At 46.4% G+C, this 21,184-nt stretch overlaps 2 protein-coding genes across 4 annotated transcripts in view; one reads left to right on the forward strand and one right to left on the reverse strand.

Annotated features, from left to right (window-relative positions):
- The window catches only part of PPARGC1B (PPARG coactivator 1 beta), a 127,577-nt gene extending 114,737 nt beyond the window's left edge, over positions 1–12,840 (forward strand). The window contains exon 12 of one of the 2 annotated variants that reach the window (XM_058440025.1): positions 12,755–12,840. In XM_058440025.1, the coding sequence (XP_058296008.1) occupies positions 12,755–12,789 (35 nt within the window). In that variant the 3' untranslated portion in view covers positions 12,790–12,840. Of the gene's footprint in view, positions 1–277; positions 7,865–12,754 lie in introns of those variants that run through there. The other variant, XM_032158332.2, reaches the window with a different exon arrangement.
- The window catches only part of PDE6A (phosphodiesterase 6A), a 91,514-nt gene continuing 81,117 nt past the window's right edge, over positions 10,788–21,184 (reverse strand). For both annotated transcript variants that reach the window (XM_032158335.2, XM_032158334.2), the window contains 5 exons: positions 20,893–20,956; positions 20,520–20,594; positions 19,018–19,101; positions 15,958–16,105; positions 10,788–13,810 (listed from right to left, as the gene is read on the reverse strand). In XM_032158335.2, the coding sequence (XP_032014226.1) occupies positions 13,734–13,810; positions 15,958–16,105; positions 19,018–19,101; positions 20,520–20,594; positions 20,893–20,956 (448 nt within the window). In that variant the 3' untranslated portion in view covers positions 10,788–13,733. The remainder of the gene's footprint in view (positions 13,811–15,957; positions 16,106–19,017; positions 19,102–20,519; positions 20,595–20,892; positions 20,957–21,184) is intronic.

Below are 21,184 nucleotides of genomic sequence, written 5' to 3' on the forward strand. Positions count from 1 at the left end.
GGGTATTGGAGCTAGAAAGGCTCTGGAGTGCTCTAGTTTGGGCCTCTCGGTCTCTAGATAGGACAGCCAAGGCCCTGAGACACTGATACCGTGGCCAAGATGTCCTGGCAGGATGGCAGGCAGTGCCCACAGTCCAGCGCTCATCCCAGCTCCCCGAGGCCTTGGGCTGCAGCCACTCCACGGTGCCCACTCATAGTGGCAGATTTTTCAACCATCCAGTCTTTGTAAGTTGCTCACTGCCTTCCCCTCTTCCCTGCCTCCTCACCCCCATGCCCAGATTCCAATTCAGAAGAGGCCCTTCCTGCGTCAGGGAAAAGCAAGTACGAAGCCATGGATTTTGACAGCTTACTGAAAGAGGCCCAGCAGAGCCTGCATTGATAACAGCCTTAACCCTCGAGGAATACCTCAATACCTCAGACAAGGCCCTTCCAATATGTTTACGTTTTCAAAGAAATCAAGTATATGAGGAGAGCGAGCGAGCGTGAGAGAACACCCGTGAGAGAGACTTGAAACTGCTGTCCTTTAAAAAAAAAAAAAAAAATCAATGTTTACATTGAACAAAGCTGCTTCTGTCTGTGAGTTTCCATGGTGTTGACGTTCCACTGCCACATTAGTGTCCTCGCTTCCAACGGGTTGTCCTGGGTGCACCTCGAAGTGCCGGGTCCGTCACCCATCGCCCCTTCCTTCCCGACTGACTTCCTCTCGTAGACTTGCAGCTGTGTTCACCATAACATTTCTTGTCTGTAGTGTGTGATGATGAAATTGTTACTTGTGAATAGAATCAGGATTATAAACTTCGTTTTTAACTGAAAAAAAAAGTATATCCTTAAAATAATGTATTTATGGCTCAGATGTACTGTGCCTGGGATTATTGTATTGCTTCCTTGATTTTTTAACTATGCACTGTCATGAGGTGTTTGCCACTGAGCTGCCCTGCTCCCCTTGCCAGATTGCCCTGGAGGTGCTGGGTGGCCGCTAGGCTGGTCTGCAGGAAAGCACGGCCTGCCGTTTCTAGGCCGTATCCACCAAGCCCTGCCTGGTCTCTTACTGAGCAAGTTTGGCTCAAATTATAGGAGCCCCCCCATCTTGTGCCCAGCTCACGCTTCAAGTGTGTGTCTATCCATTTGTACTCAGACCCTTGAGTACCTTGTAAGGAAGGCGGGGCAAGCTGCATCATTCTTGTTTTCCAGGGGAGGCTGGCAGCTCCTTGAGAGACGAAATGACTGTGGGAGGTCCGGTTGCCAATGAGGAGGCAGAGTGGTGACCCAGACCAGGCCTTCTGATTCTTGGTCCCGTGCTTCTGTAGTAGCTGGGGTAAAGACACCGTTTCAGGGACTGGTAGAGGTGAGTTCAGCTAAATTGGGCACCAAGCTAGAAGCCTAAGGGCTCATTTTAGGGGTTACATTAGGTGTTGATTCACCAGCATCAGGTGAATTCAAGCCCTGGCATGTGTCTTGGGTGCACCATCAGCTTTGATCCCGAGTGGTCCTGCGGTTTGTCTGCACCTGTGGACACACTGTCAGAACTTCAGTGACGCCCCCTGGCAGCGGTACAGACAGGTGGTCTGGGAGCAGTCATCTTTTTTGGGCCAGCCACCAGCCCATCCTACTCCCTCAGGTAGTCCTTCATCTTTACCTTGTCCTTGTCTGTAAAGTTGTTTTGGTGGCTGGGGCAGGGGAGCCAGGAGGAGGGAGTGAAGGTTGGGAATAGATAGGACAATCTCCTAGCTCCCCTCCAATTGAGAAAACACTCCAATTGGGCTTTGCTTTAAACTTTGTGTTCTTAAGTGATGTCAAAGCCATTTCCAGCTTAATGTTCTGTGGATACCTTGGGGGCCATTCTTACAGGGAGCATGGCCAGGCAGGGTATGAGTACATTGTTTCTGATTTCTTTCATACATCAGGGTTCCTTGGGAAATTTTTGTATTTTGTTTTTAAGTCCTGCTGCTTTAAAAGTTTGAAAGTGGCTCATTAAACTAAACAGGCTAATGTAATTTGTTGCTTATGCCAAGCCTAGACTGTTGAGAATTGACTTTTTAAAAGATTATCAAATACCTCAGTAGGTAAAATGAGCCCATGATCTTCCACTGAGTGGTGAGCATACTCCCAGCCCGTGGATAAGGCTGGAAGAGACAGGCTTTAGTGGGGATAGGGAATTTGAACTGTTGTGTGTCACAGCAGTTGACCTCTCTGGACTCCAATTTCCTTTCCTGTGAAATGAACTGATTAGACATGTTTCAACATTGTTAGCTTCTGCTGAGGCAGTGTCTAGCCGAAGATGGCAAATACATAGCTCATGTGCCACTACTCCCACCTTCTTGACCAATACAGACATAACTAATCAATCGCACCACTCAGGTTCCTTGAGCCTGGATGTGCTATAAGAATCCTGAAATCAGTGCTCTGGTAAGTCATTACTAATTGATTAGAGTTCAATCTATTTGACATCTTGGGCGAATCTTTGGAAGGTTTCCAACAATCACACAAAACCATATGCTGGCTGGGTTTCATGCTGGCCTATCACTGTCTGTGATATTCTGTTCCATGAGAGAAAGCTCCCCTAATGCTATTCCGTGGTGCAATACTCCCAATACTGTTTTGATGCACACTTCCCCTTGCGGAAGGTGCAGGGGGCAGTAGATGCATAATAGGCAGGAACATATTTGGGGAAGGCAGGGCTTAGGAAGATGGACCAAAAAGGGACTTCCCACAGCACAGACCTGATCATTCGGATTTCCTTTTTAGCTATTCACTGCCTAGCATGTAGTAGGCACACAATAAATGATTATGGAATGGGATAGAATTTAGATCTTTCTGCTGCCTCCACTAAGTAAGTTCTGATTTACATCAAAGAGAGAACTGAGATAGGAAAGAACACTAGATTCCAAGTCTGGAGAGTTGGGGGAGTCCAGATTCTACCAAGAATTTCCTTTGTAACTTTGATAAGTCCCTTTTACTCCCTGGCACCCCAGTGTGCTGAAAGGAGTTGGGCCATAGATGATCTCTTAGCCCCTCCTATTTGCTTCTTCCTTGATTGCACTTGGTCAAAGCGTCGGCCTTGGGCTGGTGATACTTTAGAGTAAAGGAATGGAGAGTTTTAGCAAAGGACCAGTCTGTCCCTCCCTGCTTTGGGGTCAGCTGAAGCTGTCCTTTCATGTCAGATTAACCTAGGACACTTGCAGTTAGTTTAGACATTGGCCCTTGAGCAGAGACCTGAGCATGGCATTGGGACATGACATACCTAAAGTCAGGGCTCGGGGATGCTGCCTGCCAAGGGCATCGAGTAGTCCTACTTGCCATCCCGTACATAAAATGCTACAAGTTCTAAAATTTACCAACCCTGCAGACAACCTCTATCCCGAAGGACTCATTCGGTGCTGTGTATTATTTAGGGCAGCTCCAAGGTCTATTCAGAAAAACGAGTGAATCTTGTTCTCTTTCCCACCAAATTGAGGAGTAACCCAGAGGGAGCAGCTGCCATTGGCAACCATCTCGTTGTAGCTCTGTCCTAGTGTTTGCTCTCAATGATGTTTACATGTGATCGCCATAAAGCTTGCTATAGACTGTGTCGATAGCCGCCCGCACAGGGCAGGTCGTACTGTCCGTTTCTGTGCCGTGCTGGTGTTTTCCAAAAATGTCTGATCCAACCACTAAGTGGAATTCTTCCATCTCCTTCCTCAGTCTGTACAAGGCTGAATCAGAATCCCCATTCTCCGGGGCTCTGGTTACCGAAGGAAAATGCATCAAAGAGTTAAAGAAGATGAGTGGATGGAGTGCAGCTAAGGCCCCCACCCCCTGCTCCGTCACAACTTGCCCCCTCAACCAAAAAGCTGCTTTGAGTCAAAAAGCACCCGTAAGATAACCTGCGTCTGCCTTGAAATCTTGTAGCATGGAGTGTCATATGTACTCAGGAGAGAGGCAGGGCTTTGCGGGCAGGAGAAGGAAGGGAGGAATGCTCTGAGCTGCAAAGACCCAGTACTCAAGTTCTGACGCGAGAGGAGATGCAGTGAAACGTCTTTTGTTGCCTAAAGCCTGTTCCTGTTGGTTTTTTTAGAGTGATTTCTCCTAGACATGTGCGGTAGGCCCAATAGGGCTGCTATGCAGTGGTGAGTAGAAGGGCAGGGAAGGCATGGACAGCCTGGTCCGTCTGCATGGACAGCTCAGTCCATGGCCCATCCCAGGTATAGAGTTCAGTTAATCCCAGTTGAGCCTGCAGCTTGAGAGATGGCTCATCCTAACTGTGAAGCAAAATCAGCCCCAGAGGATGTATTGATCTGACTCACTGATGTCAAAACTGCAGTATTTTTTTAGCATTTGAGATTTAGCAGCTGCCTTCAGTTTGGGGTTACCCATATCCCAGCATCAGATATGATTAAGGAAAGAAATTGGATGTACAATAGCAAAGAAAGTGAATGTAATGGTTTCACTGGCCAAAGAAGAGGGACCCTGTCATCCCTTACCAATGGGGCAGAAGAAAACTAGTGCATGTGCAATATGTCAAAGTTAGTCCCCTAGTCCCTGAGGTGTTTTTACGCACAGATGGGCTCCAGGTCTGCTTGTCAAGTTTGGAGGTACCGGGTAAATGGAGGAAGAGCTTCAGAGTTGGAAACCCACATGCATGGATGTGTCCTTGGCCCAGAACCGCCATGGGATGGGGGAAGCCCTGAGCCAGCTACAAGACACCCAGGAAGTAGGCAAAAGCTGACTTTGCATTAAACAATAAAAGCACTTTGAGAAAACCCCAACACTTCAGCCTGGGTCCGTGTTTCTACACTGGAAAATAGGAGTCTCCTTTGGCTGTGTGAGGTGCTCTTCTAGAGACTGGGACAGGGAGTTCGGGAATGGGGCTGCTGTCAGGTAGGAGAGAGCAGAGATGCCTTTGGAGATGGCAGCAGCAGGAGAGCCAGTGCTGGGGCCAACCCTTTGCTGGCCGTTTGTTGGAAGCCCTCGAAACAGGGAGCCATGGATTTAGATCTCGGTACCTACCTTTACAGAAAGATGAAAACAGCCCAGCCGAGTGAAATGGGTTTGTAGAGTAAGTCTCTTAACTATAAGCCATCTCAGAATCAGAAACCCCAATGTTTCTTACTTGCTGTGTGACCTTGGGCCCCTGTTTCCTCATCTACCAAATGAGAATGTTGAATATGAGCATTAAAGTCCCTTTCACCTCTGAGAGGCTCAGATCCCCAACCAGGAGCATTGGGAATCCATCACTCCTCCTTGAAACTGATTCCATTCTTTGACTTGACCCAGCTCCTGTTCAGGGTGAGGGTTCTCTGCAAGAACCAACCAGCAGTAGGTTCAATCCTACTGTGTGTCCTGGCTGAGTTGCCTTATCCAAGGAGACCAGCTCCCCAGGACAGATCTAAGCCATAGTTTCTAGTGGGGACAGTAAGGAATTAACCCCCCAACTTGGCTAGGTAATGATGTCAAATCTCACATTAACCTTGTCTTTGTCCCCACTGGATAGCTGTTAATCCGAATGTTGTAACCATTTGGCTGTTTCTCTCTTGTTCTTAGACAATACTAGCAATACACTTTTTTTTTTTTTTTTTTTTAAAGAAAAACAGCTTAGGCACTTTTCACACATTTCTTTCAAATGATTGTAAAACATATGGGGCAACAGGAGGCATTGATCACGCTGCATATGTTTAGGGCAGCTTTTGTTTTTTGTTTCTTTAATGGTATAGCAGCAGTGACTGAGGCTTCGTGATTCATGGGGACAGCTTTTCAGATACTCTGTTTCATCAGTATGCTTTGCACATCCGGAAGGAGTACAAAAATCCAACTGCCCGAATTTGGGGCTTGGAAAATAGGTTTTATAGGTTGTCTGGCCCTGGGCTGTGCAACACCTCCTCAAAGAGGGGTTTATATAACTAGAACCCCCCTGTGCTGTATTTTTGGTCAAAGGACTCTCCAAGGCGACTTATAAAAGCTTCCTTTTTCACTTGACCACCCTTGCTCATTGGTTACTTGTGAAGGGAATTGGTCAGTTTCCACCTCAGCACTTTGCCTTATCAACATGTGGTCGCCATCTAGTGACCAAAGGTTGTCTCTACCAGCTACCCAGATGGAAGGCAAATAAATCCTTTTGGCCACCCTGCTGTCCATCGTGAACTTTGGGAATGAAATATAATGGCATGAACGAACTGCCTTTGTGTTCAGAGATCAGTGCAACACTAGGGTCAGAAGACTCCAGAAGCAGCCACTTAGTAGACTCTCAGGCAGAACTGAGAAATGCACTAGCTGTCCTGTGGGCAGAAGAGACAGGAGTGGACCCGGAGAGGTCCAGGTGCCCGGGAGGGGTTTACTGTAACTGCAATACTGGCAGCCCAGCTGCCGACCTTGTTAAGTAAACCTTACTGGGTGGTCCGAATTATGCCCTCAAGGCAAGATAAGAAGTTGGTTGTAAGGATTCTGTGGGGGGCCTGGCCATGACCTTTGATATGGTCCACCGAATAGCCAAATAGTTTTTTTGGTTCAATTTTTTCTTTTTGTATTTTGTATTTTTAAAATCTTGTCAAATGTTTTTGTGTTAGGAATAAAAAGTCATAAACTATTCCCAACTTTGTTTCTTGAGGGATGTTCTGATTCCAATGGAAACAGGTTGGAAATCTCAAGGGGAGCGTGGACAAGGTGGTATGTGCAGCAGGAGAATAGACTGCTTGGATTTCCAAATGGTTTCTGGGGAAGATGACCATCCAGAAGTCCAGCTTAGTGCAGTCTGCTCTGGAATTCACACCCACCCCCTCACCTCCTTGTGCCACGTTGTTAGCATTGACTTGGAGCATCTGCTTCTTCCAGAGGCAGCTGCTAATGTTGAAACCAACACGAGCCCTCTCCCCAACCCCAGGTTTCTGAAGAAGGTGTATGTAGCCAGCCTTAATCAACTGGGCAAGGTGGTCCCTATGGTCCTTTCCAGCATTTCCAAATATTGGACTCAAATTATTTTCTCTTGGTGTGACCACACAGCCTAGAGAATTCTGAGCAATAGGAGCCAGGGTTTTCCCTGACTCTGTGACAGGGTCAAACCAAGGAATGGCTAAACCTGTGAGGTTTTGTCATCCCCAGGGGTACTACTGTAGGGGGCATTATTTATTAGGAAGCTTAACAAGGTAACTACAGCCTGAGTGCGTGAGTGTAAGGCTGTGTTTGTGGTGGGTGTGTGTGTGTATCTGTGCACACATACACACGTCTGTGCCTGTGTGTGTGTGTGTGTTTGTGTGTGTGTGTGTGTGTGTGTGTGTGTGGAATTACATTGATGCATTTATTGAGAAAGGTGCAAGAATTTCACCTACACAGAGGGACACATCTGCTTTGTTATTTATAATAGAAAGCTAAATTTTAATTTTTTAAAGGACACTGCTAATGATTGAGAATCAAGTTTTTAGTTTTGCTATTTTTTTTAATTGGTAGAGGATTTTTATATATTTTTTCCATTTTGTTGGGTTGTGTCCTTATTTATATAAATACTTTATCTGTAAGAGGCAAGGAGGAAACCTTCTTTGCTTTTAATTATTGTGGTTGTCATCGTCCCTATTTTATTTCTGGTGTGATTTCTCTGTCTTACCTTCTAAATGAGAAAATGTTTTCCTGTATTTGTACATTGTCAGATTCTATAGTTTCCTAGATAATTTAACCAAATTGCTCTATGTATTATTATTCTGTGAGTATAAAGTTCTATTTTAATGTCTGTAAATACTTCAGAACTGGCTTCTTTTCTCAAACTCCCACTGTGGGGTTATTGTTTACATCACAGAAACTGTAGAATCTCTATGCTCATGTACTGTAAATAGTGAAGTGATCTGCTTATAAATAAACTTAACAAATACACTATGGAGATTAAAAACAAAATACCACCCACAGCTTTGCCCATGTGTGTCTTTCCTTGTTGGTCCTGGGAGCTCATTGAGGGTCACTCTGACCACTAAATGGGGAAGAGATTTCAGTTTTCAGCGTCACCTTCTCAGATAAGACCCCGGATGATGTCTGCCCCCCACCTCACCACACTTCTCCCTCCTTCACAGCACTTTTCACAGTTCATAATATCCATTCGTGCTGGGCACAGGGGCTGAGGTGGGGGATCACTTGAGCCCAGGAGTTCAAGGCCAGCCTGGGCAACATAGTGAGACCCCCATCTCTGAAAAAGTAAAGTAAATAAAATTCAAGAAATAAATAAAATAACCATTCAGACTCATCTCACATAACAGCTGTTCCATGAACAACTTTTTGCCCTGACTTTTATAAAGCTATACCACTTTCTGAACAAAGACTTCCTTGTTTTGGTATATCAACTTTCACATAAGCACACTGAATAATTGCACTGTAGGAGGTATTTTGGCATTATGGTTCCAGGCAAAACACTCATCAATTTGTAATTACAAAATGGTTTCTGGTCAGAGGATCTCATAGAGAGCAGGCCTGCATTGTGTGCGGTAATTGACTGAGCTCAGAACATTTTCCTTTGTGTACTTCCAGCAAGTAGGGTGAGGAAGTGGCATCTTCCAAGACTCTCAGTTGTGTGCACGTGTGTTATTTCCTCATGTCTCAAAGGGGTTAGCCTGTATTTTGCCCTAAAGCTGTTTTTTGTGCTTTATTTTTAAATGCCAGACACCTATGAGCCCCAAAGAGTTGAAACATTGGCAAAGAGAATTATATATAAACAAGAACAGGCTGGGCACAGTGGCTCACATCTGTAATCCCAACACTTTGGGAGGCTGAGGCGGGTGGATCACCTGAGGTCAGGAATTCGAGACCAGCCTGGCCAACATGGTGAAACCCCATCTCTACTAAAAATACAAAAATTAGCCAGGCGTGGTGAGGGGCGCCTGTAATCCCAGCTACTCAGGAGGCTGAGGCAGGAGAATCGCTTGAACCCGGGAGGCAGAGGTTGCAGTGAGCCATGGTCATGCCACTGCATTCCAGCCTGGGCAACAGAGAAAGACTCCATCTCAAAATAAATAAATAAAATAAACAAGAATAGGTGCAATGAATGATTACATTTTATGTTATGTGCAAACTATTTTCAGGTTGCTATTTATTACATAAACTCATACAAACTCATACATATATTCTCCTTGTTCAGGTGATTTATTTTCCCAATCTGTAAAAATTGTTTGGATTTCTTTGATTGCAAGGGAACACATCATGATTTTTTTCCCATTAAAAGTAATAGGAACGTTTCCACTTAGGGGCAGAGTTCTCTGGTGTGATGAGAGTATGTGTGTGATTGAGGGCTCAGTACCTGTTGCCCGTCTGTTGTAAGCTTCAGGAGAACAGGCCTGCCTTTCCACTCACTGCAGGGCACCAGCCCCATCAATCAGGAATTCCTGAGTGGATCCTACCCATAGTGCAAGGATGGCAGATGCAGAGCCTCAAGACCTGCCTTTGGGACCCATCTCTGCCACTTCTGTATTGTGTGAATTGGGCAGACCACCTCCTTGGTCCCTGGTTTTCCCAAATATGAAACAATTTGCTTAGCTGAACTCAAAGGTCCTTTATGTTCTTATGTTCTTTAAAAACAACAATAAAACCTGATTTGCAGAAGCAGTATGGTACAAGGAAAATGCTTACAAGCTGGGGTTCTGGGGATCTGGTGTCAAGCTACTTGGCGTTTTTTTTTCTTTTTTTTTTTTTGAGATGGAGTCTCGCTCTTGTTGCCCAGCTGGAGTGCAATGGTGCAATCTCGGCTCACTGGAACCTCTGCCTCCTGGATTCAAGTGATTCTCCTGCCTCAGCCTCCCAAGTAGCTGGGATTACAGGCACCCACCACCACACCCAGCTAATTTTTGTATTTTTAGTAGAGACAGCGTTTCACTATGTTGGCCAGACTGGTCTCGAACTCCTGACCTTAGGTGATCCGTCCACCTCGGCCTCCCAAAATGCTGGGAGATGTTGAGCCACCACGCCCGGCCTAAGCTGCTTGGCTTTGAATCTTGGCTCCACCACTTATCAGCTAGGTGTCCTTGGGCAGGTTTTCTAACCTAAGTCTGCTCCTCACCACGTGATAAATGGAGCTAGTAACAGTTTCTCCCTTGGTGTATTGTTGTTAGGATGAAATTAGATCGTGCACAGTACCTAGGACATGGTAAGTACTTAATCAGCATCAGCTGTGATCCTCATTCAGCTCAGTCTCATTTGGTGCCAACCATAGTCCTCTGAGAGGCACTGCAAGGATCTTGACCTTTTTTTGACAGATTGGGAAGGCTGGGAAGTGGAGCAGAAGGAACCTGCCAAAGGGACTCAGAAACATGGCAGCAGAGTCAGGACCAGCAACATCAATGCCTGTGTGTTCCTGAGTGACACTTATTTCTCCTTGCTACTCTGCCATGTAACCACCACACATGATGTTCTTAGGACAGGCCTCTGCTTAAAGACCACTGCTCTCAGAGTGTGCATTGCAGCAGGGCAGAACATCTAGTTTGGAAGTTTAAAGATGCAAGTTCCAGACCCAGTTCTCTATTGACATCACGACCTGCAAACACGAGCAGAGCTCCTGCGTCAGGAGCCCAGATTGATCTACTGTGGAGGCCACCAGGATGTGGATGCCCTGTACACTGTGTTCTCTGTGACCCTGGGCATCTCCTGGAGGGAAGCCAGGGAACTCTGCGAGAAACTTGGCCCAGCCCCATCTTCTCACTGGCCTTCAATTTCCTCATGTGTCTAAAAAGAGAGATTACGGTAGATCAGTGGTTTACCATTTGGGGGAACCATGTGGCTCCCTCTCCTCAAAGCAACTGTTTTAATATATTAGTTTCTGCATAACATTCAGTGTGGAAGGAAGAAAAGTTCTACAGCTAATGTCCATTTATTAGAATGAGACAGAGGCATGTGTTACATGCGGCCACAAAGAAACAAACATAAATACAGGATGTGGGAAAACTGACTCTACTTCTGCATGTTGGTGACAATGGAAAAAAGGAAGGAGCACTTTGTAGATTAAAAGAGACTTCAGAAACAGCCATAGCTATGTGAGGTGATGGATATATTAATTAGCTTAATTATGGCAATCATTTCACAATGTATATCAAACATCACAGTGTATACCTTAAATATGTATAATTTTTATTTGCTAATTATACCTCTGTAAAGCTGGCGGGAGGGAACAATAGAGAATGAAAAAAATTAAGATTTGGACAAGTGTAACAAATTGACTTGCAAATTTTTAGCATGTTATTGTCATTTTCAACTTCTGGTTTATCTGTGCTGTTTTCAACATCAGTTACTATGGTATGAATGCTGATCAGGCCAGTGGCATTCTGCTAGGTATTGCAGACCTGCCAGAACATACTTAGATTCGGTTTAAAAGAAATAAGTCCTGGCCAGGTGCAGTGGCTCACGCCTGTAATCCCAACACTTTGGGAGGCTGAGGCAGGAGGATTGCTTGAAGTCAGGAGTTTGAGGCCAGCCTGGGCAACAGAATGAGACCCCATGTCTACAAAGATAGGTTTTAAAAAATTAGCTGGGCATGGTGGTGCATGCCTGTGGTCATCGCTGCTTGGTAAGCTGAGATGGGAGGATTGCTTGAGCCCGGGCGGTTGGGGCTCCAGTGAGCTATGATCATACCACTGTACTCCAGCCTAGGCAATAGAGTGAGACCTCATCATGAAAGATAGAAAGAGAGAAATTCTATCTGCCACAGCATTTTTTTTTTTTCTTTTTTTTTTTTGAGATGGAGTCTTGCTCTTGTCGCCCAGGCTGGAGTGCAGTGGCGTGATCTCAGCTCACTGCAACCTTCACCTCCCAGGTTCAAGCGATTCTCCTGCCTCAGCCTCCTGAGTAGCTGGGATTACAGGTGCACACCACAGCACCCAGCTAATTTTTGTATTTTTAGTAGAGATGGGGTTCTACCATGTTGGCCAGGCTGGTCTTGAACTCCTGACCTCAGGTGATCCACCCACCTCGGCCTCCCAAAGTGCTGGAATTACAGGCGTGAGCCACCGCACCCGGCCTACATCTATCTTTTTAAACCAACAGAATGCCTGCTAATTTAAGAAACAGAAGTTCTGAAATTGAGAATAATTTGACTTAATTTATACTCTGTGAAATCCATGAAAAATCCAAGAATAAAAAGTACATCTTCTTTTTTCTAAAAACCAACAAAAAGAAACAACTAAATTCAATATGTGAAATTGTTTGGATCAGATGCAGGCAAGCTAACCATTGAAAACGTTCATGAGAATGAAGGAAGGTTGATTAAGGGCTGGCATCACAAGTTGGGTGTCCCAGAAAGCAGACTCTAAAATGGACTTAGTCTGCAGGATGCTTATTAAGCAGTGCCCTGGGGACCGATGCTTGGGGAAGGGAAGGAAATAGGAGTGGGCAGAGGGAGAAGTCGAGTTGTGATGTGAGCCCAGCGACAGCCTTAGTGGACCCCACGAGGAGTCCTGGAGCTAGAACAGCCCTGCACAGTTATCCCATGCTCAGCCAAGATGGCCGGGCCTCTCCACCTGGCATGGATCAGTCATTGGGTGTAGGCCACCCTGGGAGAGGCTGCAGTAACACCTGATGGGGCTGATACTAAGGGTCTGTCAACAGCACTCAAAGCTGGTGGGGTCCCAAGTCCTTTGCTGAAGCTTGGGGTCTGTGCAGCCCATCAAAGCATACATCACAGCTGGGTATTAGGCAGGCATTGGTTGCATGGGCCAGTGATGCGGTTATGTTAGAAAACATCCTTATTTCTTTAAAGATGAGTTAGTAGAGGTGTGAAATGATATGTTTGGGATTTGCCTTTTCTTTTGTTTTTGTTGAGCCAGAGTCTCGCTCGGTCGTCCAAGCTGGAGTGCAGTAGCATGATCTCAGCTCACTGCAACTTCCGCCTCCTGGGTTCAAGAGATCCTCTCACCTCTGCCTCCCAAGTAGCTGAGACTACAGGTGAGTGCCAGCACACCTGGCTAATTTTTGTATTTTTTGTAGAGACAGGGTTTTGCCATTTTGCCCAGGCTGGTCTCAAATTCCTGGGCTCATGCAATCTGCCCGCCTCAGCCTCCTGGAGTGCTGGGATTACAGGTGTGAGCCACCACGACCGGCCAGGATTTGCCTTTAAACACTTCAGGTAAGAAAAAAAAATTGAAAAGGAAATGTAAAAAGGACAGACGAAATGCATGTAGCAAAATCTTGATATTGGAATCTGGGTGATAGGTATGTGGGGATTCAACGTACAATTCTCTACTTTTGAAAATGGTTGAAAATTTTTACAATACATTAACTGAAAGTATAAGAACAAAAATGATTCTAAGCAAGCCAGTGAATCTGGCATTAATTAAATGTAGTTAAATGTTTAATTGATGTCTATGAAAGCTAGAAAATTGGTTTAGCTCAATAGGCAGTTCTCAAGACTAAAAGAACGTTTAAAAGCCACTGGATAAGGTATAAGCCAAGCTTGTTCAACCCACAGCCCGTGGGCCACATGCAGCCCAGGACGGCTTTGAATGCAGCCCAACACAAATTCATAAACTTTCTTAAAACATTATGAGATTTTTTTTTTTGCGATTTTTTTTTTAAAGTTCAACAGCTATCATTAGTGTTAGTGTATTTTATGTGTGACCCAAGACAATTCGTCTTCCAGTGTGGCCCAGGGAAGCCAAAAGATTGAACACTCCTGGAAGCTAAATTCTCTATCAGCATTCAATCCTATGACTCTTTTACTTCTCAAGGTGTGTGGTCTTCCACTGGCTTGAGTCATCTCTTCCCAGGAAAGGGTGGTGCCGTCCAGCCAGCAGATCCCCAGTGGTGTTACTGAATGCAGCAGGACTTGGATGTAGTTGCAGCCCCTGGGCTGGGGTTTCCTCCCGGCTGATTTCCTGCGGCTGCTGCAATGAAACAGGAAAAAGAACACACCAGGTGACAGGAGGCTGCAGTGGGCTTCCCCTTTGACCTAATTTGGACCAAGAGTTGCAAACTCAAAGGCTTTCAGTGGCCAACAGATAACAACACATGCAGAAGGCAAACCAGATGTGAGGAGAATCACGGAAACTAAGAACATTTCTCTAAGAAAAACAGCAGCACGAGGATGATGATAAGTGAGAACCAGTACTTGGCACCAGTGTCTGGGAAACTTGGGGAGTGGTGAACATGACAAACTAGAGACAGCCTCTGTCTCATCCAAAGGGGGCAGTTGCCACTCGGCTTCAGCCAATTGTTGTCATGCAATAATGATAGACTGGTGTGGCCAGATCTTACCCTTTTACTCTTTTAAAAAGAAAAGCTGGGCCAGGCACAGTGGCTCACGCCTGTAATCCCAACACTTAAGGAGGCTGAGGCAGGAGAATCACTTGAGCCCAGGAGTTGGAGGTCAACATGGGCAACATAGCAAGACCTGGTTTCTACAAAAAAATAACAAAAATTGGCCGGGCATGGTTGCATACACCTGAAGTCCTAGCTGCTAGGGAAGCTGAGGTGGCAGGATCGCTTGAGGCCAGGAATTTGAGGCTGCAGTGAGCTATGATCGTGCCACTGCACTCCAGCCTGGGTGACAAAGCAAGACTCTATCTCCAAAAAAGAAAGAAAGAAAGGCTGTAAATCTGGATTTTTAAAATCTTAAATATTCCAATTTTAAAATGTGACCCAAAAATTCACATTTAAAAAAATGTTGGTTCTGATTCTCTAACTATAAGAAAAAAAAGAAGGAGAAAAAAATGTAAGCCAAATCTGTATTTTTTTATGTGAAGGCCACAAATTTGCACGGACCTACTACTTGCCCAAAAGACAATTTGTACAAATTAGAAAAATGCACTTATTTCCCAGGATACCTCGCTGCCATTTTTCTGGAAAATCAAAATAGCTATACACATCTGTGATGTACAGGATGCTCCCTGGAGCTGTGCAAAGCATAAACTGCAAAACTCTTAAGTGGGCCCTACATTTGCAGCTGCCCATTTAGAATCAACCCACACTGCCCAGAGCAGAGCTGAGGCTCTGACATTTTCCGTGTGTAAGAGCCATGGGTGAAGAGGGATGGGTGTGCAAAGGAGGGCAGTCAGGGTGAGGCAGGGACGAGATGCCATGTCCTGTGAGGAAACAGATCACACAACCAGTAAAAGAAATGACTTGGGGGAGGGGCAGTGCTGCCAGTAGTAAAGAGTTAGAACAAACAAATCCCATTTGATTCTGAAGGCAGAACCATGACCACTAAGTAGAAGCTTCAACAAGGAGAACAATTTGAGTTCAAGGAAGACCTTTCCAATAGTGGTACTGAATGCGGATGTCATATAAGATAGTGAGACCTCTGTCACTGGTGGTATGCAAACATAAGCTCATGATGGTACAGATAGGATTCAAACATCAGACAGAAGGCTGGAAACAGGGCCTCAAATTCCAAGTCCGGGCGCGGTGGCTCATGACTGTAATCCCAACACTTTGGGAGGCCGAGGAGGGTGGATCACCTGAGGTCGGGAGTTCGAGACCAGCCTGGCCAACATGGTGAAACGCCATATCTACTAAAATACAAAAATTAGCTAGGCGTGGCGCTGGGTGCCTGTAATCCCAGCTACTCAGGAAGCTGAGGCAGAAGAATTGCTTGAACCTGGGAGGTGGAGGTTGCAGTGAGTGGAGATCGTGCCACTGCTCTCCAGCCTGGGCAACAGAGTGAGACTCCGGCTCAAAAAATAAATAAATAAAAATAAAATTCCTTCCAACCAATAATTATAGGTCTTCTCCTTTGCCCCAGGGTAGGGACATATGTCCACAGCCCTAAAATCAGAGTCTGTGCTATGTTGGTTGCGGGGGCACTTGCTGGGAGGCCTGGATCGTTCCTCAGCCTCAATCTTGGGAACCAGGCTGTCTCTTACTGTGTGACTTGGTCTCTTCCAGCCTTGGTGCTCTCACACACAGAATGGGGACAGTATTGGCCATCAGGAGGCCTGAATGAGACTCCGTGTATGAGGCTCTGAGGCAGGACGCAGACGCTGAGTGCTCAGGGAGTGGGTGGTGGGAGTCCCTGCTTCCCCCTTCCACAAACCTGACTTGGCCGACTGCTGTTTCTGCTTCTTCTCCTCCTGCACCTTCATCTTGGCATCATACTCATCAGCAAGCGCCTTCCACTCCTTGCGATTGTTGGTGATCCCGTCCAACATCGGGGTGATCTCCTCATGGAAACGGGAGAATTCCTAGAAGAGAGAGTATGTGCCTCTGGTGCAAGGGCCAGGCCCCAGGGTCTGGGCTCAAGCAGGTGGCACAGCTGGAAACGTCCAACACTGGAATGAGCTGCTTTGGAGTAGCAGGCCTCCCGCCACCGCGCTGATACTGCAGGGCCTCCCGTCTACACCAGCCCGTGCCTCACCTGCTTAGAAGCCTCCTGTGGCGCCCCTGTCCTTCAGCATGAAGTGAAAACCCCTTACTATGGCTTTCAAACTCCACGACCCAGTGTCCTCCTGCCCTTGACCATCTTGTATTCTCCAAGCAATCCAAATCTCTTAGTTCCTGGAGTGTGTCCTCCATTCTGTGAGCCTCACACAAGCTGCTCTTTTCTTTTTTTTTTTCTTTCCAAGACAGGGCCTCACTGTCATCCAGGCTGGAGTGCGGTGGCACGATCATAGCTCACTGCAGCCTCAAACTCCTGGGCTCAAGCCATCCTCCCACCTCAGCCTCCCAAGTAGCTGGGACTACAGGCTCATGCCACCACACCCAGGTAATTTTTTTTATTTTTATAGATACAAGGTCTCCCTATGTTGCCTAGGCTGGTCTCAAGCTCCTGGCCTCAAGTGATCCTTCTGCCTTGGCTTCTCAAAGTGCTGGGATTACAGGCATGAGCCACCACGCTCAACCCAAGCTGTTCACTTTGCTGGAACACTCTAACCTCCCCTTTTCTTCCTTGAGGCCTCCACTTAATGTCACTTCCTCCAAAAAGCCTCTTCTGGCCCCCTAGTGGAGTCCCCCATTGGAAGCTCCCAAAGCCCTCTCTTACCACATCTTGCTTCCTTGTCATGACTCCCTTTGCTTGTCTCCCCGAGAGGCTGAGAACCTGGAGAGGGCAGGGACATTGGCCGCCTCATTCCCTGGGGTGGCCCTGGCCTAGCACAAGGTCTGGGATACAAGGATACTCAGTAAATATTTTCTGAGTGAAATCGGGATGTTAAGAAGATGATTTTTTTTTTTTTTTTTTTGAAACCGAGTTTTGCTCTGTTGACCAGGCTAGAGTGAAATGGTGCAATCTCGGCTCATTGCAACCTCCGCCTCCCAGGTTCAAGTGATTCTCCTGCCTCAGCCTCCCAAGTAGCTGGGATTACAGGCATGCGCCACCACACCCGGCTAATTTTTTTTTGGGATTTAGTAGAGATGGGGTTTCACCATTTTGTTCAGGCTGGTCTCGAACTCCTGACCTCAAATGATCCACCTCCCTTGGCCTCCCAAAGTACTGGGAATACAGGCATGAGCCACCGAGAAGATGATTCTTAAAGGCTCTTACAACTCTTTGAGCATAGCACATTATAGTTTATGAGCAATTTATCTCCTCTGGTCCTCAAATTCCTGTGAGGTAGGAAAATAAGATTCATCACTTCTACATCTTTAGGTAAGGAAATTGAGATGCGGATTGATGGAGTGGATTTGCCCAATGTAAGAACAGCAAATCCAGGGCCCGCTGTGAAATGCCAGAGCCGACTGTGTTCAGAGATGCCTGGGTTCTGGTCCAGGCTCTGCCACAAACTATGCGATCTTGGGCGGGTCACTACCAGAGCTTACCTTCAGCCATTAAATCAGGACAGTAATAATACCTACCCCACAGTGTGGTTTTGATAACGTATATAAAGCACTTAGCCCAGTCTCCCTTATTTAATAATATTCCTGATGATTAAAACTCATTCCCTCAGCTGGGCACCATGGCTCACGCCTGTAATCCCAGCACTTTGGGAGGCCGAGGCGGGTGGATTGTTTGAGGCCAGGGGTTTGAGACCATCCTGGCCAACGAGGCAAAACCCCATCTCTACTAAAAATACGAAAATTAGCCGGGTGTGGTGGCACATGCCTGTAGTCCCAGCTGCTTGGGAGGCTGAGGCAAGAGAATTTCTTGAACCTGGGAGGTAGAGGTTGCAGTGAGCCGAAATCGCACCACTGCACTCCAACCTGGGTGACAGAGTGAGACTCTGTCTCAAAAAACAAAAAAAAAATTAGCTGGATGTGGTGGTGTGCACCTGTGGTCCCAGCTACTCAGAAGGCTGAGGTGGGAAGATCATTTGGGCCTGGGAGGTCAGGGCTGCTGTAAGCTGTGATGGTGCCACTGCACTCCAGTCTGGGTGACAGAATGAGACCCTGTCTCAAAAAAAAAAAAAAAAAAGCCAGCAAAAAACTCATGTCCTCAATGGAAAAAAAAAGAAATATTACTGATGATAGTGGCAAGCATCAGCCGCTCTGCCCTGTGGGTCAGAGCACCCCAGTTAGTCTGAGTTATATCTCAGATGCTCTTGTTGCCTTCTAGAAAATTTGCACTTCTTCCTAGCAAAGGGCTGTAGCTCACACAGCATAAAGAGAACTGGGCTAAATCCTGCCTTATGGCTGAGTCCAGTGACACTGGCCCTGTCATTTTGCATCTCTGACTTTTGTCTTCTCATGTGTAACATGGCCAAAATAAAAATTAAAAGTCAGAGGTGGATGGTAGCACAGATAACAGAAAGTTGGGAGCAATGGGTTTCTCAAGAGGGAGACTAACTTTGAACAACAGCTCAAAGAGAAAGTCCAGATTATCTTTTCACCATCACTTTTGGCCTATGATGTTTCCACCAGCTAGGGAAGTTAGAAGGACATATGTCTGCTATGTTTCCCCTTCCTCTGTGAATCCATGCTTAGTCATTTGCCCCACAATTATGTATTAAGCAACTAGGATGTGCCCTAGGCTGGAGCCTGGAGCTGCAATCACATAAGACCCACAGAGCTGTCCTGAGAATCAAATGCCATTAGAGATGAGAAGCGCTTTGTAAAGCACCACCCGCTGGTCACCCGCTAGGGTTTATTATTCCTGATGTTGTCTGGAAATCCCAGGTTTATCAAAGACATCTTGTTGAGTCTGAGGAAGCCAAGGGCCTACCTTGTAGACAAAGGTGCAAACAAAGTCAATGAAGCCGACTTGAAGCTTAGGGAGTTCATCTGCTTTGTTTCTGTCCATCATGGGCTGTCATGGGGGAGAAAGAGTTAATTGCACTGGACAGTAAAAGAAACCCACCCTATCTATGAAGCATTCTTACTAAAATCAAACTGTAAACTCATCATGTTTCCAGACCTGATGAGCATTTTGCAGGAAATAGGAGAATAGAGAAACATGTTAAAGAACATGAGGGTGCAACCAACCAAATCCAGAATGTGGGAAACTGCACAAAAAAAAGACACACTGTCGTCGGCAAGTAAATGGCATACCAGAAAAAGGCCAGGGGGTGGGAGGGATGGCAGGGCCTGCTACAGATTAAAAGAGACTTAAGAGACATTAAAACCAGAGGGAGTATGCTCCTTGATTAGATCCTGATTTGAACAAATCAACTGAATTTCTTAATCAAGAAAAATGAACAGAAATAGGGGATTAGAAGATACTGAAGTATATGAATTTTGTGAGTGTGTTAATGGTATTATGGTTGTGTTTATGATTTTGTCCATATCAAGCTCTTGTCTCATAGAGATACGTACTAAAGTATTTATGGAAAAGATTATAGTGTCTGAGATTTGCTTTAAAATACTGCAACCAAAAGCAAAAAAAAACACACTGGAAGGAATAGATAAAACAAGACTGGCAGACTGCTGCTAATTGTTGGCTCTAGCTGATGGACACTAGAGTTCACTGACTATTCTCAATATATTTGAAAATATTACAAAGAGAGAGATCAAGAACGACAAAGCCCATGGGGCCCTTCACGTGTTTCTTCACGACAGGACCTGCTCCTCCCAGCCTTCCACTCTCCCTCAGCTCCTGCCTAAGCCTGCCGTGGTGGCCCCTGCATCCTTAGCACACTCTCGCAGGTTTAGCCTATCCAGGTGTCAATGGTTTGTCCCCAAAACGTCTCTGTCTTTTACCCGTCCTTTCTAAACCCTGCTTTACTTCCCAGCTTTGCCTTCAGGGACTTCAAGGAAACTTCGGGCTGCTCTCCCCATCTCCCCATCTCCGCAGCTCCATGGGAAGCTGGCTGACTGTCTCAGCCAAGTTAACTTTCAATGTTGATAGGTGCACAGCTTGCTCGCTCTTTGCTGTTAGATTAGGGTCAGGGAAGGTGGATGGACTTCTAGACCTTTGGAGATGAGTGAGCTAAGGACACATTTCCCAAACTTTAGGAGGGCTTACTAGTTACAGCACTCATTGCAGGGCCCACCCCCAGAGCTTCTGGTTGGGTAGACCTAGGGTGAGGCTTGTGAATATACATCCCTAACATGTTCTCAAGTAATGAGGTTGACAGTGGCCTGGAAACCACATGTTTAGAACCACTGCATTAGGAAAACGTCATCTTTATGGTAAAGTCACACATCTCTCCATCATGGCAAGGTCACATATAGGTCAGGATGGAGCACACACGCCTAACATCAGGCTGACATCCCCTCTCTACTCACAATGGGATTCTGTTGCAGCACCGTGCGCTCCAGGTCACCTTGTTCCCAGAATTCGGCAGCCACCAGCAGAGCTACCTGCAACAGACAGACCCTCACACACACAGAGTCAAAGCCCCAGCCCAATCCCCTACCCCTGCTCCCACCCCACTTGCAATTCCAACTCAACAAAAAGGATAAATCCACCACCCCTGCCCTGCCACCCTCACTTCTGCTGTCATCACTGGAGAGAAGTAAAGTGATTCCCTTGTCTTGGTAGAGGAGGGTGGAACACAGGTGAGCTGGTTCTGGAGCTGGGCTGAGAGAGTCCAAGCCTCATGACCTGCTGCCCCCAGTACTGGGACGCCCCTCCTCTTGGGTCAGCAGGAGTTCATACCTGGCTCTGCACCTCCCAGGGTTTGGTGATGGCTGAGAGATCACAGGCGGTCATCATCATGGCCCTGGGCACACAGGACACCCTCTATCAGTCCAGGGCCATTTAAGACTTCATGTACTGGTTAATTCCATCTCTCTCACCTTTCTCCACCCCCACTAGTAGGTGACTTTGTCTCATTGTGAGGAAAGGGCTCACCCCCGTTGCATCCAGGGGTTGGGCTTTGAAATCAGACAGGGTTAGATCCTGACAGAGGCAGGTTGGACAATGGGCAACTACACCAACCTCTCTGAGC

Source organism: Hylobates moloch, unplaced genomic scaffold (assembly GCF_009828535.3).
Source record: "Hylobates moloch isolate HMO894 unplaced genomic scaffold, HMol_V3 SCAFFOLD_6, whole genome shotgun sequence".
NCBI lineage: Eukaryota > Metazoa > Chordata > Mammalia > Primates > Hylobatidae > Hylobates > Hylobates moloch.